Raw genomic sequence first — 23,506 nt, forward strand, 5'->3', positions numbered from 1 at the left:
ACATTTAAAGTCACACCCTTGTAAACGTAGAATGGCAGTGCAAGGATACAGACCAACAACAATAAATCAGTATCCTTATTAAATTCATTGTAATGCATATACCCAGTGAAGTGACTAGCCTCAGGTGATACAAAGAGATAAAACAAATCTGCCTACATAAGCTGTACCTGTTTATCTGCTATGATCTCTTCTCTACAGCCTTCTAAAGCAAACATTTTACATAGCATTTCTCACCCAGAAATGAGTGAGAGGTTCCATAGCTCTCAGATTCAAAGAAATGAATTAAGTGTCTTGGATAGCACATTGGCTTCAAGAAAGACTTATTTACAGCTATAAAAGTGTGAATCCAACATTGACAATAGTAATTCTAACGTTAATTTCCAGCCAAGAGTTGGTCAAGAATATAGATGTAGTGTAAGAACAGCATCTTTACTTTCAAAGAGAGGAAATCATGTATGATTCAGGGCATGCAGTACTTTTCCCAAATTAGGTATCAACAGAATGTGCCTTACAGCATTAATTGGATACACATAGGGGTTTATTTACTAAAGCTACAGAGTGCAAAATCAGTCACAATTCTCCATAGAACCCAATCAGCTTCCAGGTTTCATTGACAAAGCTTAATTATACAAGCTGATTGGTTTCTATCCAGAAATGTGACTCATTTCTAGTTTTAGTAAATAAACCCCATAATGTGCTTTCCTACCTCCAAAAATTGATTGCACTAATGATCATTTTGATCAATAAATTATTGTTTTCACTTAAAAGGACTAAATTGGTCTTGGTGAAAAATGCATCAGAATCCAACCAAATCCGTCTTTTTCTTCTGTGTTGAGCAATCATTGAAAGTGAAAGATTTCTCATAAAAATAAGTTCTATGGTCGATGGATCATTTATCACTATGCACAAGATAAATGGACATTTAATGGACTGTGAAAATGTGGGATTTACTTGTTGTAGTCCAAATGAAGAGATCATGCATGTTGTATTGGTATATTTTGTCTGTTATGTATTCAGAAATGTAACAGGAAATTCCCTTTTTTAAATTATGAAAATTAAGGTTAATATTTGGTTTAACAGGTTTTTGGATTGGAATGATTTCCGGGTTTGCTTGTATTGATCTCTTCTTTTCTATATATTTCTGGAAAGTAAACTGGAACCTTATGACAGAAAAGGTATTTATATTTTATAATCTTTACATGGTATTTAAAGAGACTTTATATTAGAGACCATCCAGCCTTATAAAGGATAAGTTCACCTTTTGGGAAAAAATAATAATGCACATATTTTTTGCTGAAAAAAATTGTAATTTTATTAACTCCCTCCCCCAAAGAGGCCTTCAGAGCATTGCACCTGTGATCAGTGAAACATGGCCTGGTGCAATGTCAGGCTTCTGCAGACAAACCCTACAACTTTCATAGGTAGATTCACAAAGATTTAGGCCGGCTTATCAGTAGATAAGCCGACCTAACTCAGAATCTACGCCGACTTATGTTTAAGTGTATTCTCAAACAGAGATACGCTTAAACATATCTAAGATAGGACGGCTTGCGCCGTCCTATCTTAGGTCGCAATATTGAGGCTGGCCGCTAGGTGGCGCTTCCATTGTGGTCGGCGTAGAATATGTAAATTAGTAGATACGCCGATTCACGAACGTACGCCCGGCCGCCGCAGTACATTTACGCCGTTTCCGTGAGGCAATAACTGGCCTAAAGTTGTTCCATCTTGTAGATGGAATAGTAATGTTAAAATATGGCCGCCGTTCCTGCTTCGAAATTCGAAATGTTTACGTCGTTTTGCGTAAGTCGTCCGTGAATAGGGATTTACGTCGTTTACGTCCACGTCAAAATCAATAGGCCCGTGCGGCGGACGTAGCCGCAATGCATACTGGGAAATGTAGGCGCAAGGCGCATGCGCAGTAAAGAAAACGTCAAAAACGTCAGGTCAAGCACCATTAACATAAAACACACCCCCTTAGACACATTTGAATTTGGCGCCCTTACGCCCGCCCGCTTTAGGCTACGCAGCCGTAACTTAGCAGGCAAGTACTTTGAGAATCAAGTACTTGCCTTGCTAAATTACGGCGGCGTAGCCTAAACAGGCTAAGCTACGCCACCACAAAGTTAAGCACATCTCTCTGAATCTACCTATCAGTCTGTAACTCTGTATGTGCTGTCTGATTGAAAGCTGCAGGGCTTGTCAATGAACTACAGAAGCACTCATCAGCGGCCTCACAGTTTATTGAGAACCACAGGTTGTCTGCTTTGTTGGCAGACATGACTTGTAGTTCTCTCTTTCACAGATTGCTCTGCCCACACAGCCGCACTGTTTTTAACAAGCCACAGTGGACTTCTAATGTGCTTATTTGGGTATAATTTTGTCATATTACAACCAAAAATGTAAATCAATTTTTTTCATGTGATAAACCAACACAAAGTGGCACATAATTGTGAAGTGGAAGGAAAATTATAAATGTTTTTTAGAATTTTTTACAAATAAATTTGTGAAAAGTGTGACGTGCATTTGTGTTCAGCCCCCCTGAGTCATTACTTTATAGAATCACCTTTCACTGCAATTACAGCTGCAAGTCTTTTTGAGGGTGTCTCTACCAGCTTTGCATATCTAGAGAGCGACATTTTTGCCCATTCTTCTTTGCAAAATAACTCAAGCTCTGTCAGATTGGATGGAGAATGTCTGTGAACAGCAGTTTAAGTCTTGTCACAGATTCTCAAATGGATTTAGTTCTGGACTTTGACTGGGCCATTCTAACATATGAATATGCTTTGATCTAAACAATCACATTGTAGCTCTGGCTGTATGTTTAAAGGGATTGTAAAGGTAAATAAAAAAAAATAAAAAATAACAAACATATCATACTTACCTCCACTGTGCAGCTCGTTTTGCACAGAGTGGCCCCGAACCTGGTCTTCTGGGGTCCCTCTGCGGCTGTCTTGGCTCCTCCCTGCAAGAATTGGTTAGTTCTTACGGGGGCACGCTCCCGTGATACAGCCGGTGGCTATAGCCGCTCACTGTATGACTCGGCCCTGCCCCCCGCTGCGCCTCATCATTGGATGTGATTGACAGCAGCGTGAGCCAATGGCTGCGCTGCTTTCAATCAACCAATGAATGAGCCCAGAAGCCCGGCCGAGATGCCAGCGCGTTCACGGCGTGGGACTTTTGAGGGGTCAGGTAAGTAAACGGGGGGCTGGGGGGGGGGCGCTAATCCTCAGATATTTTTTCTCCTTAATGAAAAAACATGTACCTTTACAACCCCTTTAAGGTCGTTGTCTTGCTGGAAGGTGAACTTCTGCCCCAGTCTCAAGGATTTTGCTCACTTTAACAGGTTTTCTTTTAAGATTGCCCTGTATTTGGCTCCATCCATCTTCCCAACAACTCTGACCAGCTTCCCTATCCCTACTGAAGAAAAGCATTCCCACAACATGATGCTGCCACCACCATGTTTCACGGTGGGGATAGTGTGTTCAGGGTGATGTGAAGTGTTAGTTTTCTTCCACACATAACATTTTGCTTTTAAGCCAAAAAGTTCAAGTTTGCTCTCATCTGACCAGAGCACCTTCTTCCACGTGGCTTCCCACAGACTGCAAACAGGACTTCTTATGGCTTTTTTTAAACACTGGACTTCTTTTTGTCACTCTTTCATAAAGGCCAAATTTGTAGCGAGCACGACTAATACTTGTCCTGTGGTCAGATTCTCCCACCTGAGCTGTGGATATCTGCAGCTCCTCCAGAGTTATCATGGGCATCTTGGCTGCTTCTCTGATTATTGCTCTCCTTGCCCGGTCTGTCAGTTTAGGTGGACGGCCATGTCTTTAGGTTTGCAGTTGTGCCATACTCTTTCCATTTCTGGATGATGGATTTACTATTGCTACGTGAGATGTTCAAAGCTTGGGATATATTCAGTTTTGGGCTCCAGTTCTCAAAAAGGATATCGGAGAAATGGAGAAAGTGCAGAGAAGGGCAACCAAACTGATAAGAGGAATGGAGGAGCTCAGCTATGAGAAAAGATTAGAAGAACTAAATTTATTCACTCTTGAGAAGAGGAGAATAAGGGGGGATATGATCAACATGTACAAATATATAAGGGGTCCATATAGTGAACTTGGTGTTGAGTTATTCACTTTACGGTCAACACTGAGGACAAGGGGGCACTCTCTACGTCTAGAGGAAAAGAGATTTCATCTCCAAATACGGAAAGGTTTCTTCAAAGTTAAGAGCTGTGAAAATGTGGAACAGACTCCCTCCAGACGTGGTTCTAGCCAGCTCAGTAGATTGCTTTAGGAAAGGCCTGGATTCTTTCCTAAATGTACAGAATATAACTGAGTACTAACATTTATAGGTAAAGTTGATGCAGGGTAAATCCGATTGCCTCTCGGGGGATCAGGAAGGATTTTTTTCCCCTGCTGTAGCGAATTGGATCATGGCTCTGCTGGGGTTTTTTGCCTTCCTCTGGATCAACTGTGGGTATGGAGTTGGGTGTATGGGATTGTATTGTGTTTTTTATTTAGTTTGTTTGTTTATTTTTTTGTGGTTGAACTGGATGGACTTGTGTCTTTTTTCAACATGACTAACTATGTAACTATTTAACCTAACCCTACTTTAAACTTCTCCACAACTTTATCCCTGACCTGTCTGGTGTGTTCCTTTGCCTTAATGATGCTGTTTGTTCACTAAGGTTCTCTAACAAACCTCTGAGGGCTTCACAGAACAGATTTATTTATACTGAGATTGAATTACACACAGGCGGCTGGTGAAGTTTTAGGATGGGGGGGCGCCAGACCCTGCCCTTCCTTTTTGACCCCTCCCACTTGGTGGGAATGGGTGTGGTTTCAGCAAAATAGTGTGCGTAGCTCTAAGGTGGTGTGGTTAGCATCTGAGACGAATAAGGGATGGATGGAGGGAGAGAGGGATGGATGGAGGGAGGGAGAGATGGAGGGATGGAGGGAGGGATGGAGGGAGGGAGGGATGGATGGAGGGAGGGACAGCAGGCCCAGATCCTACACAACAATAGAAATATGTGTATTCCAGAAAGTTTAACAATCAGCAGATAAAGATACTTCAACCATCCCGGCACCATGGTTGTTATGGTGTCAGGATGATTGAAGCGCAATATTTCTATTATTACATTGTAATATAAAATTAAATCATTCAACTCACTATAATGCAGAATCAGTGGGAGCCCTGAGTGTGTCGCCTGCCACCAGATGCCATCAGGTGTCCCCAGCGGAGTCCCTCCTTACATCAGGTGCCCACAGCGGAGTCCCTCCTTACATACAGCCCTGTGTCACATCAAATGCAGCCTCTGCCCCCCATCAAATGCAGCCTCTGTCCACCATCAAATGCAGCCTCTGTCCACCATCAATTGCAGCCTCTGTCCCCCATCAAATGCAGCCTCTGTCCCCCATCAAATGCAGCCTCTGTGCCCCATCAAATGCAGCCTTTGTTGCCCCATCAAATGCAGCCTCTGTCCCCTATCAAATGCAGCCTCTGTCCCCTATCAAATGCAGCCTCTGTGCCCCATCAAATGCAACATCTGTGCCCAATCAAATGCAGCCTCTGTGCCCAATCAAATGCAGCCTCTGTGCCCAATCAAATGCAGCCTCTGTGCCCCATCAAATGCAGCCTCTGTGCCCCATCAAATGCAGCCTCTGTGCCCCATCAAATGCAGCCTCTGTGCCCCATCAAATGCAGCCTCTGTGCCCCATCAAATGCAGCCTCTGTGCCCCATCAAATGCAGCCTCTGTCCCCCCCATCAAATGCAGCCTCTGTCCCCCCCCATCAAATACAGCCTCTGCCCCCCCATCAAATACAGCCTCTGCCCCATCAAATGCAGCCTCTGTCCCCCCCATCAAATGCAGCCTCTGTCCCCCCCATCAAATGCAGCCTCTGTCCCCCCCATCAAATGCAGCCTCTGTCCCCCATCAAATGAGAAAATACGCCAAGAAATAGCTCACACAGCGGGACTTAGCTTTGTGTGTTGTCCTCCTGTCTTCTTCCTCCACTGGCAGTGGCCATGGATGAGTCTGCTCCTCATACTTCCTGTTTCCTCTTCTCTCTCGGGAGAGAGAGAAGAGAAAACAGGAAGTGACATCGTGATCTAACAGATGTCAATCAAACTGCCCGACCGTAGTAATAGATACTACGAGCGCCGGGCAGAAGCTGTGGTGCTTTGGAGAGCGCCACAAGGCGGGACAAAACCAGCAAATGAAGCGCCGCGTCTGCAATCTCAAGATTGCATTGACGTAGCGCTTCCCATAATGCACGTGGCCGGCGCCACATAGTGCATTTACTGTAGCAAAATTTAATTTTTTTGCATTTTTTTTTCTTAAAGGGGCAGTATTTTTAATTTTTTTTTGTGACTACAGGAGGTGGGGGGCGGCGTCCGGGTGCCCCCTATGGATGGGCCGCCACTGAGATGGACTCTATTTACTAATTAGTAGACATATGAAGGCAATTGGCTCCACTAGATTTTAGTTAGTGGTATCAGAGTAAAGGGGCTTAATACAAATGCACGCCACACTTTTCAGATATTTATTTAAAAAAAATGTTGAAAACCATTTATCATTTTCCTTCCACTTCACAATTATGCTCCACTTTGTGTTGGTCTATCACATAGAATCCCTATGTGATACGTTTTTGGTTGTAACATGACAAAATGTGGAACATTTCAAGGGGTGTGAATACTTTTTTAAGGCACTGTATATAAAATGAATTCTATAAATACCTGCAGTGTAAAAAAAAAAAAACATATTCATATTTTTTTGTAGAGTACGATAAGATAAATATATATGTGACTGCTTCAGCATCATTGTATTTCTCCTATCAATGCTCCTTACAAATAAACAGGCTCAATAATTATTAAGCAAAACCTGACTGCATCCGTTTTGTGTTCCTACAGTGACTTGTGTATGTTTCTGCAGTGCCCTGGGTTACACTGTATGGGGCAGATTCACGTACAATTGCATGGGCGCAGCGTATGTCAGATACGCTACGCCGCTGTAACTTACTTTTCAAAGCTTTGAATCCAGAAAGAATTTGCGGCGTAAGTTACGGCGGCGTAGTGTATCTCTCGCGTCGTAATGGTGCGTAATTCAAATCGACGAGTAGGGGGCGTGTTTCATTTAAATGAAGCGCGTCCCCACTCCGAACTAACTGCGCATGCGCCGTCCCTAAATTTCCCGCCGTGCATTGCGCTAAATGACGTCGCAAGGACGTCATTGTTTTGACGTGGACGTAAATTACGTCCAGCCCCATTCACAGACGACTTACGCAAACAAAATAAAATATTTTCAAATTCGACGCGGGAACGACGGCCATACTTAACATTGCGTACGCCACCAAATAGCAGCTTTAACTATACACCGAAAAAAGCCGAACGGAAACGACGTAAAAGAATGCGACGGCCACTCGTAAGTTCGTGGTTTGTCGGAAATAACTAATTTGCATACTCGACGCGGATTACGACGGGAACGCCACCCAGCGGACGCCAAAGAATTGCATCTACGATCCGAAGGCGTACGAAGAGGTACGCCTGTCCGATCTAACCCAGATGCCGTTGTATCTTGTTTTGAGCATTCAAAACAAAGATACGACGTGGGAAATTTGAAAGTACGCCGCCGTATCAGTAGATACGCCGGCGTACTTCCTTTGTGGATCTGCCCCTATAAGTACAATTGCTGTATTGGCAGTTAACTGCGGGATCACCAGATACAAACTAGTTTTGAAATGTATCCTACTGACCTCTGTACGCTGCCCTACATGCTACTGACCTCTGTACGCTGCCCTACATGCTACTGACCTCTGTACGCTGCCCTACATGCTACTGACCTCTGTACGCTGCCCTACATGCTACTGACCTCTGTACGCTGCCCTACATGCTACTGACCTCTGTACGCTGCCCTACATGCTACTGACCTCTGTACGCTGCCCTACATGCTACTGACCTCTGTACGCTGCCCTACATGCTACTGACCTCTGTACGCTGCCCTACATGCTACTGACCTCTGTACGCTGCCCTACATGCTACTGACCTCTGTACGCTGCCCTACATGCTACTGACCTCTGTACGCTGCCCTACATGCTACTGTCCTCTGTACGCTGCCCTACATGCTACTGACCTCTGTACACTGCCCTACATGCTACTGACCTCTGTACGCTGCCCTACATGCTACTGACCTCTGTACACTGCCCTACATGCTACTGACCTCTGTATGCTGCCTTACAACCTACTGACTTCTGTACGCTGTCCTACATCCTACTGACCCCCGCACGCTGCCCTATATCCTACTGACTCCTGCACGCTGCCCTACATCCTACTGACCTCTGTATGCTACCCTACATCCTATTGACCCCTGGATCCTGCCCTACATACTACTTACATTGGCTAGAAATTAGAGCAGATAGCCAGGCCTTAAACTAGTCAGGAAAATCATCCTGCAGTACCAGATGCTTTAATAAAGAACTCCAGGATCAGACTTGTAAGGGGTAACCAATTACGCTCCAGGCATGAAAAAAAAAATGTGCATGAAAGTGAATGCCAAGTTTGTCTCTCTAAAGTTAATGTTTAAGGTAGGCTATGTTTATATTTTTACAATTACATTATTTTTAGTAGATTGTGCCAGGTTTTTTTCATACTGTCTTTACCCTTTATTGGTGCTTGCTCGTTAAAGTGTTACTAAACCCACAACACTAAAATCAGTCTGTATATGCAGTAAAGCGGGCTTGTTATACTCACTGTGGGAAATAGGGGGTTAATCCTCTTCATTGTGTAAAAAGGCTGTTTGAGCCGCTCTCCTCTGATCCTCCCCTCCTTCCAGAGTCCCCAATCCATCTCCTGATAGATCAGAGCCTTGGGGGCACTCTGAACATGCTCAGTTTGGTGTGTATCGCTAGAGAGTTTTTTTGTTTTGGGGAGGGTGCATGTGATTGGCACAGGGCCAAATCGGCACTGTCCAGAGGTCCTGAAGCCTCATAGGACAGTCAGGGTAGAATGAAAACACCTCTTACAAGCTTGAACCAGACATAAAAGTCATAACTGCTATATACTGCTGATGGGAAAAGGTATTTAGCCATTTATATTTACAAAAAAAAATCCATGTTCTGTGTACTGTGGAAGACCAGATATAGTGAATGCAGAGCCCTGGGTTTAGTAACACTTTAATTTCTTCCTTTTTTTTTAAAGGGGGGCGCTGCACCCTGGTGATCTTTGATCTTTTCAGTGATGTTCAGGTAGATCCCCATTTCTCAAAGTTTGCCTACCCCTGGGTTAAGATTTTCAACCAGAAGAGACAATTATGTGAGGGAAGAGCTATTCATCTTGTGTAACTGGATGCACATTTCATTGTGCAAATGAGTGCAAAAACAAATGTTATTAGCCTATTCTCTCTTCAGTTTGACTGTTTTCCATTTATAAGACTAGAATGAATCAGCATTATGACTGCTTGATGGAGCTGAGGGTCATAATAAATAAGTATTGAAGTGTAACTTCTTCACAGTAAGCTTTAAAAACATGGAATAGACTCTCTGAAGATCTAGTTCTCTCACATTTATGTGAATGGACACCATTGAAAAGAAATAGATTTACATTGTCATGTGATTCTGTGCGACTCACGTCAAATCTGAAATCATCCTACTGTGATCTAGGCCTCAACTAAATCAATTTAAAAAAAAAAATGGAGGATCCCCCAGGGTGGGGCTTTTTAGGCAACAGTCGTACAAGTAGTCATAGTAGATACAGAAGTAAGTAGTAGTTTAATAGTAACAAAAGGTATCAAACAATATATGATAAACATGTATAATACAAAAGTTTAAAAACAACACATTAATGGGGTGTGGTTGGAAGAGAGTGAAGAATCCACGATATAAATACTGGGCCCAACGCGTTTCGGGTTTCCTTCTTCAGGGACCGAAGTATGTGTGGAGTCAAAAAGTGTAACAAACAACTTTTCTAGAAAAAATAAATAAATAGCAATGTGTTGAAAATAATAACATACAAAGGAAAAATGTATAAATATTAAACTGGCACAGATAAGAGAACATACCACCCAAAACGTTTCAAAGGCTCAGCACACCCTTTAAGAAGACTTCGCGATCAGGACGCATGGCAAACCTAGGATGGTGACGAGAGGAATGCGGACTGGCATCTGTATCAATCACAACGTAGCAAGACCTTTGGCCCGAGGTGTCACAGCGTAAAAAAGTTTATTAGTTGTATTTATTTATTTTTACCTGTCCCAAAATATAAATGAAAAAAGGACAGGATAATATCAACGAGGCAAAAGGTCGCAAAAAATCGCAAAAAAGAGAAAGCTGAACCACAAATTTATATATGAGGTGAGAGACATACCTGTAATGTCAAAGAGTAGCCAAAGAGATCAGTAGAGGGCTCAAAAGCTAAAAAATGAAAGTAATATGGATCACAATTAGAAATGTGCAGAGATGTGGGATGTGCACTAGAAGCGTGCAGTATTGCATTACCCGCCGTGGGTTTTCTGTAAAGCCCTGTTGATATGTACCCATCAGGGTTTTTGAATAGGGTAACATCAAGAAAGGGGATTTGAGAGTCGCTGGAGGACATAGTGAACTTTAAGTTCAGCTCGTTGCAATTCATGATCGACACGAATGACTCAAGCTCCTCAGTCGATCCTTCCCAGATCAAGATATGATCTGGGAAGGATCGACTGAGGAGCTTGAGTCATTCGTGTCGATCATGAATTGCAACGAGCTGAACTTAAAGTTCACTATGTCCTCCAGCGACTCTCAAATCCCCTTTCTTGATGTTACCCTATTCAAAAACCCTGATGGGTACATATCAACAGGGCTTTACAGAAAACCCACGGCGGGTAATACAATACTGCACGCTTCTAGTGCACATCCCACATCTCTGATAGGATCAATACCCTATAGTCAATATCTACGCCTTAGACGCAATTGCTCTACCCACGAATCCTTCCTACGGGAGGCAGCTGGACTACGTGACAGATTACTGCATAGAGGGTACTCGAAAAAAATCCTCAAAAGATCATTTCAACGGGCCAGTGGACAAATCAGGTCACAACTACTGGTACAATCAGGGAAGAAGTCCCCTGTTGGTAGCGACACTACCAGACTAATCACCAAGTACCACACTCAGCATCAACAAACGAGAGGAATCTTCAAACAATTCTGGCACCTACTCTCCTTTGACCCCCAACTCGGTCCCTTTGTACCAAAAGAGCCCGCGATAACTTATCGACGGGCCTGCTCACTCAAAGACCACCTTGTGGCCAGTGAATTCAAGGACAACTTCAGGAAAGATCCTTGTAAAAGGAAGGGTACTTTCACCTGTGGAGGCTGCTCCATTTGTCGATACATCAATACAGAGCGAGATATTGTATTACCCAATGGTCGGCCCTACAGACCGAGACACTTTGCTAATTGCAAGACATTTGGCGTAATATACCTACTCACTTGTCAATGTAACAGGTTCTACGTGGGAAAAACCAAATTACCATTCTTTAAGCGTGCTTCCCGGCATCTACATGCCATGCGTTCGGCCAACCCAGACTTACCACTAGGGCGCCACATCTTGTCTCAACACAATGGACTTTTTCCAGGGGTTAAATTCCTAATCCTCGATAGGATCCATCCAAGCCCCAGAGGTGGGGACTGGAATAAGATCCTCCTACAACATGAAACTCGTTGGATTGCCGAACTAGAGGCTAATCTTCCACCGGGCCTCAATGAGCAGATCAGCTTTAGGCCTTTTTTGGAAGGTTTCTCTTCTGGGGGGTGTGAAAAAGACTGATCAAGACTTCTCTACACTATGGGGACCTTATGTCACCTACTGTCCCCATCCATAACCCCTTTTTACTACTATCCTTATTTCCATCCTGTCAACTCCCATGTCAGTATTTCATACCTAATTGTTCCCTGTATTACCACCATGCTCATGTACCCCTCTGCACACCCCCCCGGGGACTTCACCTTCCAAGCGCATACTGGCTCGACTGGCATCCCCTTTACTGTCACTCCTTAGCTGGGCGCACGTAAGCCGTCTGTCCTCTCCCATGGGAGACGGCTTTTTTTGACCTGGTCCCCTTGCACCTTTTGGTGTCTCTGACCGTGGGTCGATACTTGCGCCTATAACAGGGGCAGGGATCACACAGTGGACATTTCCATGCCCCTGTTTTTTCCTTTTTGCCCCTGGACCTATTGGCCCATGTGTCCTATTTTTTGTACATTTTTTGTACAATTAATATATCCTTAAAATTGCTGTCCCTTTAAATTTATGGCTGAACTTACCTGTATATAAAACCACTGTACTTACAAACCTCTACTGGCATTGCGCAGTATCTGTGTTTACAATATCATTCTATATACAAACCTTTATCTGCTTTCAGCAGTTTCAACACACCTATCCCCCTTCTTTACTATTTCTTCCTTATTTGACCTTTTATGTACTAATCTCCCCCAGTACCTACATCGTTCATGCCCCCTTTTTATTACACGTTCCTTGCATACTCTGCAAAGCAATAGCTTACTCATTTGCCTATCTTTTACCCCCGTGTCAGGTGACTTTCCTGGTCACTTGCCATTTAGCTCCGAGCGGCGCTGTGGCGTGTCTACGTCACTTGCGCTGTCAGGCGGCCAGTGTGGGCGGAGGTGAGAGTGCAGGACGTATCTTCCGCCCTCTCTCTCTGTCCCGCCCACCCTACATTACACACATTGCATCTCCGTGCGGCGACGTGCCTACGTCATCGCGCCAGCGGCGAGTATGGGCAGAGGTGAGAGAGCAGGGCGCACCTTCCGCCCTCTCTCTCCGTCCCGCCCACTGCTTACCACACCTCACTTACGTTTCTATGCAGCCCTACGTCACCAGTGCGGGCTTCCATGTGAGGAGAGCGGGACATACCCGTCCCTCCCCCCCTCCTCACTCGGATAATGCCCACTTTACGCCGCCCCCTTCCTTCACACTGACCCATAACACCCAGGCTCTCTGTGACAGCCTCCTCCCACCTTACTCTCCCCTCCCTCCCATTTCCTATTTAAAGCCCAGCAGCCCCACAATGTCAGACATTGCTGGACGGCTGCAGCATTTGTATACACCTCACACTGCTTGTGTCCTCTTCCCATGTAAGTAACTTTTTCCTTGTATGTCTCCCAGCACGACTTCCAACCTGTTGCCTTACATGTCATCCCTTCATACCCTGCACATTTCTAATTGTGATCCATATTACTTTCATTTTTTTAGCTTTTGAGCCCTCTACTGATCTCTTTGGCTACTCTTTGACATTACAGGTATGTCTCTCACCTCATATATAAATTTGTGGTTCAGCTTTCTCTTTTTTGCGATTTTTTGCGACCTTTTGCCTCGTTGATATTATCCTGTCCTTTTTTCATTTATATTTTGGGACAGGTAAAAATAAATAAATACAACTAATAAACTTTTTTACGCTGTGACACCTCGGGCCAAAGGTCTTGCTACGTTGTGATTGATACAGATGCCAGTCTGCATTCCTCTCGTCACCATCCGAGGTTTGCCATGCGTCCTGATCGCGAAGTCTTCTTAAAGGGTGTGCTGAGCCTTTGAAACGTTTTGGGTGGTATGTTCTCTTATCTGTGCCAGTTTAATATTTATACATTTTTCCTTTGTATGTTATTATTTTCAACACATTGCTATTTATTTATTTTTTTCTAGAAAAGTTGTTTGTTACACTTTTTGACTCCACACATACTTCGGTCCCTGAAGAAGGAAACCCGAAACGCGTTGGGCCCAGTATTTATATCGTGGATTCTTCACTCTCTTCCAACCACACCCCATTAATGTGTTGTTTTTAAACTTTTGTATTATACATGTTTATCATATATTGTTTGATACCTTTTGTTACTATTAAACTACTACTTACTTCTGTATCTACTATGACTACTTGTACGACTGTTGCCTAAAAAGCCCCACCCTGGGGGATCCTCCATTTTTTCTGTTCATCAGGGGTGTCGGCAACTATTTGAGACCAGACTATCAAAGATGTCCTATTCATATTAACTAAATCAATTTGGCTCTATTATTCAACCTGTGTAATGAATCCGCTACTGCAAATAGTGAACTGCTATAGAGAATTGATACAATGTTGCACAGACAGAACACTGTTGTTTGTTTACTGAACTGAAACTCTTTCAAGATCACTTAATGCAGGGGTGGCCAAACTTTTTTCAAAAAGGACCAGATTTGATGAAGTGAACATGCGTAAGGGCCGAACATTTTGCTGACATTCTTTGAACCATTAAAATTTGGTCTAAGTGTGTTTGCCCGAGCACTAATACACTGCCCAACAATAATTCTCTTGCCTTTGTGGCTGTGTGTGGTGAAGAGATAAGCTCAGGCGTATTATTTGGATATACCGTATTTATTGGCGTATAACACGCACCTTAACGTTAGGAGGGAAGTTTCAGGAAAAAAATGTAAATAAAGAACTGTGAAGCAAAATAAGGGTCATTGCCCATCAATGCAGCCTTGCCATTGCCATGAATCCAGCCTTGCCATTGCCATGAATGCAGCCTCTCCATTGCCATGAATGCAGCCTGATCGATGCCCATCTGCAGCCTCGGAGGCAACAGATTACATACAGGAGAATCTCCTGTTTACACAGCAGCCTCTTTAATACAATGTCCCGCCTCCTATTATAGACAGAGGAGTTGTCCAATGGCAGCCCTGGAGACAAGACTTCCTATTACAGATGCCGCAGAGTAAACAGGAGATTCTCCTGTATGTAATTTGACAGCACTCATTCCCCGTCCCTTCCTGTCCCCTCCGAGGCAGCACCGATAAATACAGTATAGATCCAAATTACCAGGGGGGCCACATTAATCTGGAACGGGGGCCGCAATTGGCCCCCGGGCCGGGCTTTGGACATGCCTGACTTAATGGGATCACATGCACCAAACGCAACAAGGGAAAACCCAAACATGCATAGAGTGAATAAACACCATAAACCAAATCCATTTTATAAATTGTTTATTAATCAGTCCATATATTACACATCTGAAATATATTACATAACATTAAATAACTTCCAATTTATTTATTTTTTTTGGAATATCTTGGCCACGGCCTGGTTCACTGGTTTCTTGAACACCAATGTTTAACTTTATTGAACTTTAATACTGGAAAACCAACTTTAATACAATCACTTCCCAGCCCAGCCACTTGAGACTCGGGCTGATCCACCATATAACCATCCAACTTAACTCAAATCTCCCCTCTGGAAACTATTGCCAGAGTGAGCCACCACGTGAACCGGCCGCGATGGGGAAACAAACAAAAGGGGGGGGTAGGGCGGGGAGCTCCTCCTGCTGATTTTGGTGTCAGACTGGCACCGACCCAAGCCAGACTGGACCCTTAAATAGCCTTCCAGCTGGGTTCCAGAATTTTCTTAGCCTCACCTGACATCTCTGGCCCAATAGCTGGCTACCTCCCAGACCACCTGAAAAACTCCGTGACACACCTGAACCCATTAGCCCTGCCTCAGCTAATTATTAACCCTCCACAGTTACCATACCTTTTGACTTTTAAATAACCCCCTGACTGCTGCATGACCCCCGCCAGCTGATTTCCTAATTTGCAGCTCCACTAACTAAACCTACATACTATCTAATGCTGCTACAGTGATCCCATCCAGAAAGGAGGGCCTATGACAGGCACCCCCTTCCTTTCCATTACCTGCAATGTATTTTTGTATTTGTAACATTGTATCAATATTGTAAAGCCATGTAAAAGGCAGCAGATAGAAAATTACATTTTACATGCATTACAAACACAATAGGCATTATTTGTGACTGACTGACTGTGAACAAGATGGACCTGTGTCTTTTTTCAACCTAACATTTGTAAAAAAAAAAAAAAAAGAAATGCCATTTAACCACTTAAGGACCGCCTCCTGCACATATACATCAGCAGAATGGCACGGCTGGGCACAAGCACTTACCTGTACGTCTTCTTTAAGTGCCCAGCGTGGGTCGCAGGCGCGACCCGGTCCGAAGCTCCGTGACTGCGGCCGCGGGACCCGCGGACCCGATCGCCGCTGGAGTCCCGCGATCAGTCCCCGGAGCTGAAGAACGGGGAGAGCTATGTGCAGGGGCGGACTGACCATTGGCCCTCTCGGGCACTGCCCGAGGGCCCCATGCCACTAGGGGGCCCTATCAGGGTTGCCAGGCTCAATAAAACCAGGGACAGTATGTAAATATCTGTGTTTTTTTTACATCTGTCCCTGATATGTCCAAAACCGACATGCTTTTGATGTGAAAATCCTGAGATTTTAGCTGCCCTGCCAATGCAATGCCTCCTGGTGTGGTGGCCATCTGTAAGCCTGGGGGCCCCATAATCTTCTATCGCCCAGGGGCCCCATAATCTTCTATCGCCCAGGGGCCCCATGAGTTGTCAGTCCCCACCCCTGGCTGTGTGTAAACACAGCTTCCCTGTTCTTCACAGTGGCAGCTTCATTGATCGTGTGTTCCCTAATATAGGGAAACACGATCAATGATGTCACACGTCCAGCCCCGCCCCCTACAGTTAGAAAAACATATGAGGTCACACATAACCCCTACAGCGCCCCCTAGTGGTTAACTCCTAAACTGCTCTGTCATTTTCACAGTAAACAATGCATTTTTATAGCATTTTTTGCTGTGAAAATGACAATGGTCCCAAAAATGTGTCAAAATTGTCCGATGTGTCCGCCATAATGTCGCAGTCATGAAAAAAATCGCTGATCGCCGCCATTGGTAGTAAAAAAATAAAAATAAATAAAAATGCAATAAAACTATCTCCTATTTTGTAAACGCAATAAATTTTGCGCAAACCAATCGATAAACGCTTATTGCGATTTTTTTTACCAAAAATAGGTAGAAGAATACGTATCGGCCTAAACTGAGGAAAACAAAATGTTTTTTTATATCTTTTTGGGGGATATTTATATCTTTTTGGGGGATAGCAACAAAAGTGTGGCTCAAAAAGAAGCACATTAAGGTCATGGAGTAGCCTAGTAGTCAGCCTCCAGACCTTAATCCTCTAGAAAATTTAGGGAGGGAGCTGAAACTTCAAGTTGACAAGAGACAGACAAAAAACATTAAGGGCCAGATTCAGGTACATTAGCGCTGGTGTAACGTAAGCCGTTTACGTTACACCGCCGCAAGTTTTCAGTTTTAGTGCCCGATCCACAAAGCACTTACCTGGAAACTTGCGGATGCTCCGTTTCTTAACTCCCGCCGTGCTTTGCGCGAAGTGACATCATTTTTTCGAACGGCGACGCGCGTAGCGTACTTCCGTATTCCCAGACGTGTTACGCAAACGACGTTAAATTTTAAATTTCGACGCGGGAACGACAGCCATACTTTAGACAGCAATACGATTGCTGACTAAAGTTAAGGCACCCAAAACGACGACTAACTTTGTGACGGGAAACTAGACTAGCGGCGACTTAGCGAACGCGAAAAACCAGCGTGGATCGCCGTAACTCCTAATTTGCATACCCGACGCTGGTTTACGACGCGAACTCCCCACGGCCGCGGTACTGCATCCTAAGATCCGACAGTGTAAAACAATTACACCTGTCGGATCTTAGGGATATCTATGCGTAACTGATTCTATGAATCGGTCGCATAGATACTCTGAGAGATACGACGGAGTATCTGAGATACTCCGTCGTATCTCCTTTGTGAATCTGGGCCTAAGGATTTAGAGAAGATCTGTAAAGAAGAGTGGACCAAAATCACTCCTGAGATGTGTGCAAACCTGGTCACCAACAAAGAGAAATATTTTATCTCTGTGTTTGCCAGCAAGGGTTTTTCTACCAGGTACTGTTTTGCTTTGGGGATCAAATACTTGTTTTAATCACTGAACTGCAACTTATTTTACAGCATTTGTTTTATGTGTTTTTTAATTTTTTTTTTTTTTGGTTTATATTCTGTCTCTAGCATTTAAAATACACATATGATGAAAAAAAAATTATAGACCCTTAATTTCTTTGTAAGTGGGCAAACCTAAAAGATCTGCAGGAGATCAAATCATTATTTTCCCAATAATATGCCTTGGTAACTTCTTTACCATAATATAGAATGTGGCATAGGTGTACTTTTTTGCCTTGTACAACAAGGCAACATGAAACTATGTGCATGTTCAACAACACAAGATTTTAATACATGTATATGTTTTCTTGGTTTTGTATAATACATTTTGACCTTTTATGAAATGTTGTACTATTTATGTGTTCTGCTGCAATAAAGTCCCATGGGAGAGATTCATTTTTTTTTGCATACAGTAGCAACATTTCAGGGTGGAGCAGCTGTGAGCTTACACACTACTCACTTTTTCTTTTGATTCCAAAAAGGTAAAAGGTACACTGCAATTTCAAAATGAAATGCATATCCTAACACTGAACTTCTCTTATTTTCTCCTTTTATTGGTCTGTTAAATATACTATGGAAAGTGTTTTATTATTTCTGTTTCCTAATGCAGAAAACATCTTTACAGAAAACTTGTGAGTTTATAACTTCTGGTGTTACACTATTCCCAGCTATCTCTGAGGACTACAGAACCCCTCCCACTAGAGATGGAAATTATGAGAATAGAAGGTGTTCTGTAGTAATGTCCTAAGGTGACAACACTGTCCCTCAAAGATACAGTACAGGACAGGGAATTAGCAGGATCACCAGGTGAAAATATAAAACTAAAGAAATAAAATAAATGCAGCCACCATATTATTTGACTGGTAAACTACAATATATTTCAATTTTGTTCTTGGATTTAGACATGCTTTATTAATCACACATCACCAATTTAAATTTCAACTTATTCTCACAGCACCTTTTGACTGGTTTTTCTACCATCTTTCATAATGCAGTATGTTATGGTCCCGAGCTAATATTTCAACCAACACATTACATCTATAGGCTGACTTGTCATTGTTTCTTTCTTTCTAGATGTGGAATATTATTGTCAGTTTATATTTTACTATATTATACATGCTTTTCTTTTTAGGCTAAGGAACTTGTAGGCTTGAGAAAGAACCTTGGATTTTTTGAGCATAGTATTGATGCCCCAGGTATGTTACTTCGTAAACAGAAATATAAATAACAAAGCACTTAATATAGAACTACAGGCAAACCTTTTTCCCATCTTGGATAGAGTTGCAGAGGGTTATAAGATTTTTTTTGCCATCTGTGTCTCCTCGGGGAGATTTCCCTTCACTTCTCATCCTATAGCCAAACGGGAAGTGAGAGGAAATCCCTCCAAAGTGATGGAATCCCTGGTTGTTAAAATAACTAGCATCCCAGGTGAAAGTTTTGTCCTCTATTGATTTTCTGGGGACAACCCAAAATTTGGGATTTTCTATCATTTTCACGTTTGAATATAATAGTAAGCAGGACAAACGGTCTAATCCAGAAGCGCATTTGTGAGGTCAGGCACTGATGTAGACGAGAAGGCATTGCAGCATCAGTGCCTGACCTCACAAATGCTCTTCTGGAAGAATGGTCAAGCATTCCCATAGACACACTCCTAAACCTTGTGGACAACCTTCACAGAAGAGTTGAAGCTGTTATAGCTGCAAAGGGTGGGCCAACTCAATATTGATCCCTACAGACTAAGACTGGGATGCCATTGAAGTTCATGTGCGTGTAAAGGCAGGTGTCCCAATACTTTTGACAATATAGTGTGTGTATGTATGTATATATATATATATATATATATATATATATATATATATATATACAGTATATATATATATATATATATACAGTATATATATATATATATATATATATATATATATATATATATATATATATATATATATATATAGATGTGGGCCCTACACGTACAAGCCCACTTGCTTTATTATCACATTTGTATGTAAAAGCCAATTTAAAAATAATATTGTATTGTTTGTGGTAAAATACCAGTGCCTTCTGTCTGAAATTCCACAAGGTGTTTTTTTTTTTTAAAGAGAGCAGAAAATGGAGTTCAGGTAGTAGTAACAATTAACAACAAAAAAAGGCATTCAATAATTATCCCTTTCATGCAGAAAAATACCAATCCCAAGCAGTCCCCCAGTTCACGCCTTCAGAGTGAATTAATAAATTACAAGTCCCATCTGCCACAGTGGGGGACAGAATAGTTCTCAATGCAACTGGAGGGCAATGATCACTGCACTCAGTCCATTGACATTTCTTCCAGCCCTCCAACTGGAAGCCTTTGCAGACACTTTTTTTCGTGCAAAAACATGTACATTTATTGCTTTGTCTTTTTTGTTTTTATAAAGGTGAACCTGGTCTTTAAAAGATGCAGATTTCACGTGAATACTCATTTTTTTGCTAGTGCTGTCCTCTGCAGATACACCCTTCCAAGCTCCAGCACCACTCCTCTTTCTGGTTGAATGCCATCCAGCCAGAGGTCAATTTTCATCACTGGAGCCTAGAGGCACACAACTTTTTGTCCTTAGTAATAACCCGAAGTTGGGATCAATCCTTTTACATTTTCTTGGCAAATCTGGCCCTGCATGCAGTGTGATTTGATTTATTTTCTATGAGCCCAGTCTATCATAGACACATCCCTTGAGGAAACATCATCACACCTACCTGGCCTATTGGTAATTATTCAGTGTTAAAAAAAAACACAGTTGTTTCCTTTGAATTAATCCTAATGAACATGATATATTGTGCCTTTCCAATATTGAGGATTTTTAAACAAACCCAATTTTGAGCTGCCTTTGAGGTAAAGATTTGCAAATTTCAGTGTGGCTTTTCATCCAATTTTGACTCTGTTGTGCTAATCTAAACATATTCTGGTAGATTAGGGGCAAAGATCCAAAATGACTTTTACATTTCAAAACGTTGGCGATTCTACTGTTTGAACACGTGATTGCAGTCCAACAATATTCAATAGAAAATTTGCCAGGTCACAGAAATCCATGATCTGCATACACAGTCCAGCCTTGGTAGTGGAAGACATGCAAACAATAAGTATGTAATTCTGCCTTCTGCTTATTCCTTAATACTATTATAGATTATACAATTAATGGTCTCCATTATTGCTGACAGATGACAGGGAACTTACCAACTATGCTGCCCTACATTCCAGCAGTAGTGAAATTGAGCTCCAACAAAAAGATACTTCAGATGTGGCAGAAGAGGACAGGCAAGCTTTGAAGTGGCTCATCATCCGACGGAGTTTAGAGGCACTTGCGGTTATTTCAACTTTGTTTATTGGACTTATTATAAAATTCACTGTTAAACAGCACTAGCTGCAATCCCAGCAGCAACAGTGCAGTTATGCATGTCATTCTGTATAGTAGGGTCTTTTTATACTAGTGTACTTTATTGCTGTGCATTAAAAAATAAATAATAATGTACAGATACTGACAGTCATGAGATATATAACAGCTAAAGCTTGGCTGTCTAAAATTATTTGTGTCTGAGTGGACTTTTTAAGGTCAGTCTGGGTCAGAGAGTATATAGCATTATAGACTCAAATCCAAAATCTCCTCACCTGCGGGCATATCCACCAAATATGATTAACTGTGCCATCCATTCCTCACCCCCTACGTTGTCGGCTTTATTTGTAATTTGGTTTGTGGTTAGTTAGAGGCCTGTTAGGAACTTGCGGTTAAGACAGACATGTGTCTGTGACTAGCACAAACTTTTGCTTCAAATATAATATAGTTTAGCGTTAAGATGAAAGAACTATGATACTTATGCTTTGTCTATTCCATAATCAGTAAAAGTCTTTACTAGACTCCAGTGGCGGCTGGTGCTCAAAATTTTCATCAATTGTCACCACTGTGACCCTTAAAATGCCGCCAGATTGCCCCTTAAAATGCTGCCAGATTGCCCCTTAAAATGCTGCCAGTTTGCCCCTTAAAATGCTGCCAGATTGCCGCTGGCTCTGATAGGCACTTCCAAAGCCAACCAGCTGCCGTTATTCAGATGGCCGGCGCTCACCATTTCAGTGGCGGTGCAGATGCGAGAGGGGGCGGCATTCCTGTGCACTCTATGGACGCACTGCCACTGCTAGACTCACTGTGAATAATTGTTATTATATGCCTATGCTTTTCAACAATCCAAAAATCGCCCTGTTGGGGCAGGACAATAAATGAGTTCAGGTCCACATGATGGTCTTGTAAAGTAGCACTGTTGAATTCCTTTCCTTCATTATAATTTCAACTTTGCTCTAGCTCCAGGCCATTTCCAGTCCTTTTCAATGAAAAATGTGGTCAGCCCTGCTCCAGCTCAAGGCAATGAAGTCAACTCTGAACTCTGCCAAGCCATGTGCACAAACATACAAACCAGCCAAATCACAGTGACATAATTAAAGGGAAATTATGCTTTACATAAAAAAATAATACAGCATAAGGGATTTCCACCCAAGCCAGTTTAAAGCCTAATGTTATCAAAAATTAAGTTTACGTTTCATTTGGAAGCTGCTATCATTTTTTTAAACTCTCAAAAAATTCTATAAATGATGGCAACATGGTGGTGTTCTATACAACATTCCCAGAAATGTAATTTCTTGCTCGTGTGATTGGCTGATTTTCTCGGACGTCTGCACAGAATTTCATTTTGGTGACGTAACTCTCAAGGTTTAATTACTCATAATGTTATGTCAAACACAACATTTTCTGCGCAACCCAATTAGTGCTTACAATAATTAATCCCAATTACTCAAGTAATTAGTGTTGCTGCTCACACTGTAATGTGTTTCCCATATTTACCAATATTCAATATTTTGAATAGTGTCGCACAAATTGAAACTAAATTACAACCTCATATGCATCAATCTGTAAAAAAAATACAATAAAGTAAAAATAAAATGATCATGAAACAATAATATGATGCTTCTTCTATTAATGATTCCTCAATCTTATGGATGCAATCAATACAAATGGATACAGTGATTATATTGAACAAAATAATCTATAAATAAAAGTCCTTGATGCATACTAAAATGTTGTTTCTTCTCCTGTAAAATCAGTGAGTGAGTTCCACCATCAGTAAAGCTGCACTTATACAAACAATATACAACTACTACTTGGGATCTGCAAGGCTTTATAATGTGTCTTCCCACACTTTTCCTTATCTGTTGCTTCCAGTGCATACCACCGCCAATAACACACTGCCCTCCCCTTAGTATTGTTACCTATTGGGGTTGATTTACTAAAATTGGAGAGTGCAAAATCTGGCGCAGCTCTGCATAGAAAACAATTGGCTTCCAGGTTTTATTGTCAAAGCTTTATTGAACAAGCTGAAGTTAGAAGCTGTTTGGCTACCATGCACAGCTGCACCAGATTTTTCACTCCAATTTTAGTAAGTCAACCCCATTGGGTCTAAATAGGTCACCATGCACTTTCCCCTTAAAGAAGTCTCATCCACCATCTCAGGATGCTCCTAGAACTACCACCTGGACACTTTCTCCTCTCACTCTTTTATGGACCACAACAATCCAAGTACTTCCACTGACTCC

The 23,506-nt window shown here is 42.3% G+C and overlaps 1 protein-coding gene across 1 annotated transcript in view; it reads left to right on the forward strand.

The window, feature by feature from the left end:
• LOC120926737 (multidrug and toxin extrusion protein 1-like) overlaps positions 1-21,434 on the forward strand; it is a 144,897-nt gene extending 123,463 nt beyond the window's left edge. The window contains exons 15-17 of the mRNA XM_040336901.1: positions 1,081-1,175; positions 19,028-19,091; positions 21,088-21,434. Of these exons, the coding sequence (XP_040192835.1) occupies positions 1,081-1,175; positions 19,028-19,091; positions 21,088-21,290 (362 nt within the window). The 3' untranslated portion in view covers positions 21,291-21,434. The remainder of the gene's footprint in view (positions 1-1,080; positions 1,176-19,027; positions 19,092-21,087) is intronic.
• Positions 21,435-23,506: the final 2,072 nt, after the last annotated feature.

Source organism: Rana temporaria, chromosome 2, assembly GCF_905171775.1.
Source record: "Rana temporaria chromosome 2, aRanTem1.1, whole genome shotgun sequence".
NCBI lineage: Eukaryota > Metazoa > Chordata > Amphibia > Anura > Ranidae > Rana > Rana temporaria.